The sequence below is a fragment of the Anopheles stephensi genome, unplaced genomic scaffold, assembly GCF_013141755.1.
Source record: "Anopheles stephensi strain Indian unplaced genomic scaffold, UCI_ANSTEP_V1.0 ucontig94, whole genome shotgun sequence".
NCBI classification, from domain to species: Eukaryota; Metazoa; Arthropoda; class Insecta; order Diptera; family Culicidae; genus Anopheles; species Anopheles stephensi.
Window position 1 is genome coordinate 175,034 of NW_023405465.1, and position 2,766 is coordinate 177,799.

General features: G+C 48.0%; 1 protein-coding gene across 1 annotated transcript; it reads left to right on the forward strand.

Moving 5' to 3' along the window:
- The first annotated feature begins 328 nt into the window (after positions 1-328).
- Positions 329-1,742, forward strand: LOC118517320. The gene is made up of 2 exons (XM_036063300.1): positions 329-500; positions 589-1,742. The coding sequence occupies exons 1-2, from the start codon at positions 492-494 to the stop codon at positions 1,081-1,083; spliced, it is 504 nt and encodes a 167-aa protein (XP_035919193.1). The 5' UTR covers positions 329-491; the 3' UTR covers positions 1,084-1,742.
- The last annotated feature ends 1,024 nt before the right edge of the window (positions 1,743-2,766 follow it).

The window sequence follows — 2,766 nt, forward strand, 5'->3', positions numbered from 1 at the left end:
GGCAATGGCGCTGCTCGTGGTCCGGTGGCGAATGGTTCACTACTGTCACCGCAAACCAGTTCCGGCCAGTACGGAATCGTACCGTCAATCGATCGTTGTGTGCGGCTTTATCGCGGTAATGTTTACTCTCCTATGGACGTAGCGAGGCGTGTGAGCGCCTCACCGATCCCGAGGTATCGCTCGCACGTCATGGATTGAGACGTCCGAGCTTTGGTGGTGTAGGGCGGCGATAGGGCTGTATTTGCGTTGCTTGCACCCAACGGTGAGTACCGGGTATCGGTGTGTCTCAATTAGCAACGGACGGAAGTGCTCATATAAATGGCCGCGTTTATCAATCGCCGACCAGCAGAACGGTGTGAAGAGTGAACCGGTGTAGACTGTATTTCGCGAGCGTGATATCTTTACTGCTGAAGCGTGTCATTTGCGTTCGTGGAAGTGTGCTAAATTTGAGCCAGAATTGTATTATCAGATTGTGGGGAGAAAAAAATAAAATGAAGCTTGTAAGTATTGTACCGGGGTTGGCGAGATGTGATTTAATGCAAGTGATTGTATGGCTTATCGTGTGCGCTGACTGTTCTGTACTCCTAGGTGTCGGTCGTTCTTGCCGTGCTGCTGTTCGGAACCGTCTGCAGCAGCTATGCGATCGAGTGTATGGATGTTTGGGATGAAGAAAGCATTGCGGAGATGATCGAGGACGATCGACGGTACGAGGAGTCGGTGAAAGCGGGCCACTCTCATTACGAGGAAGATGATTACGATGAGCATCCCGTCGACAGTGAGGACGCAACCGTGCCGGACACGGATGAAGAGGATGAGGATGATGATGCGAGCGATCAGGCCCCGGTACACCACGAGGTAGGACATTCGGCTCATACAGAACAGCTGCGACAGAAGCGCGAGTCGGCAGTGGTCCAGCCGGAACGTCCAGAAGCACAAGGCGATGCAATCGATGACGGTCCATCCGACCTGGAGACTGCCGAAACGCATCTCTTTCGGCCAGTGTTTCGATACAAATCCCAGTACACGGAACGGCGACGAGTGAGAACGCTGACCGGGGGTGTCAATGTTGCACCTTCGCAGTAACAACCTTCCAAACACACCCAGTCGTCGTGTTTGTGCATTAGCTCTAGTGTGTTCATCTGTAAATTACTCATCCACAGCCTGACCGTCCCCCTCCCTCCCTTCATCCCTCCCTTTGCCGCATCTTTTTGCAAGTAAACCCCGCGAGTCGTGCGATCACGCTCTGTGAGTGTAATAAACAAGTAAGGTAGGGTTTTTAATAGAGCTGTTTATGGTTCTACGGTACGGAAGCTAGCCCATCAAAAAGGGTAGCTTTATTTCAGCGCTAAGAACATTGTTGCCTGTTCTACGCGTGTGTGTGTTTGTGTGTGTGGCTAAACGGGGCTGGCGCGAAAATCGCATCAAGGTGCGAATTTTTTGGACGGTTGGCGCAGTGTAAACACATCGTTCGCCGGTAGCCGGCCCGTGTCAGATTTAGGTTTGTCTTTGCATGATGTAGTAGTAGCATTTAAGTGCGAGGAGGAAAATATGCGACTACGAAGTCGTAGTAAAATGAAAGCATCCTATCAGGTTGTAGTTTATACATTCACTAGTTCCAGTTGATAATGCGGTAAATTGTATGAAGTGTTGTAGCTCTTTAATAGCTGGATAACGTCGTTAAAAGGTACAGAAATGTAAATATAAGCTTAGAGAGTAAATAAATGTGATTAAAATAAAATAAATCATCATTTTGCGTAATCTATGCTTGTGTTATGTCCTTTCTTTAAGGGGGGTTCTTATGTCTTCATATCAGTCACTATGCATCGTGAACTACCAGGCGTCTCCATTATCCTAAGGGTCATCTGGCATAAGAGAATGTATATCATTCTGAGGAATTAATTAGTTCATTGTCATAAGTTCAACATCTTTATGATAGATGCTAAACATCTCCCTAATATTTGCTTTCCGCGACGATGCAAATAAGGAGTGGGTGGTTGATTTGAAGATGAAACGCGAGTGTGGTCTCCTTCGACCTTGAAAACGCTTTCGATCGTGTCGATAGCATATTCTTATTTAACAACATTGTTTCCTTGGGCTTCAATGCTGGGCTTGTGGATCTTTTCACCCTCTTTCCCATCCGGCGTTCGTCGTTCCCTCATCACGAGATTAGAAGGCATGCGTGGCAAGCGGGATGACTTGGACAATGACGACATCTCCGTGATGACTACCTCGTCGCTAAAAATCAGACGGGTACGAGAAGCTTTCGAGGCGTTTGGAATCATCTCCGGAGCCCGCTTTAACGTGGAGAAACCTTCGTGATCAAAGTTGTACACACCACACCAACCACGAGCATCGGAGTCCCAAGGCTTCGGACGGAAGAGAGGCTTCGGATTCTTGGAATTTTGCTCTCCAACAAACTTGGGATCACTGGGGATGCATCGCACTAGAGACCTGAATTTGGTGCAGAAGGTGGTTCTGTTGTACACCTTTCCGTTGCCTTAACTAAGATTCATTGCGTCGGTCTGTTTGGCGCACGCGCAATGGACGTAGCGACGTGCCGCGCAACAGTGTTAGCCTCAACGTCCACGTCCCAGCCATTACTACCCTCCTTCGTTAACACATCGTGGATGTCTTCGTTTGAGCTACATATGAGTATTTTTGTGAGAGTAAAGAATGTGTTAAAAAGCAAAGAGCTAATAAGCCTTTTTCAATCATATGCTAGATAGAACGTACGTTCTGTTCCATGAGCTGTACCAGCTGCTTTAC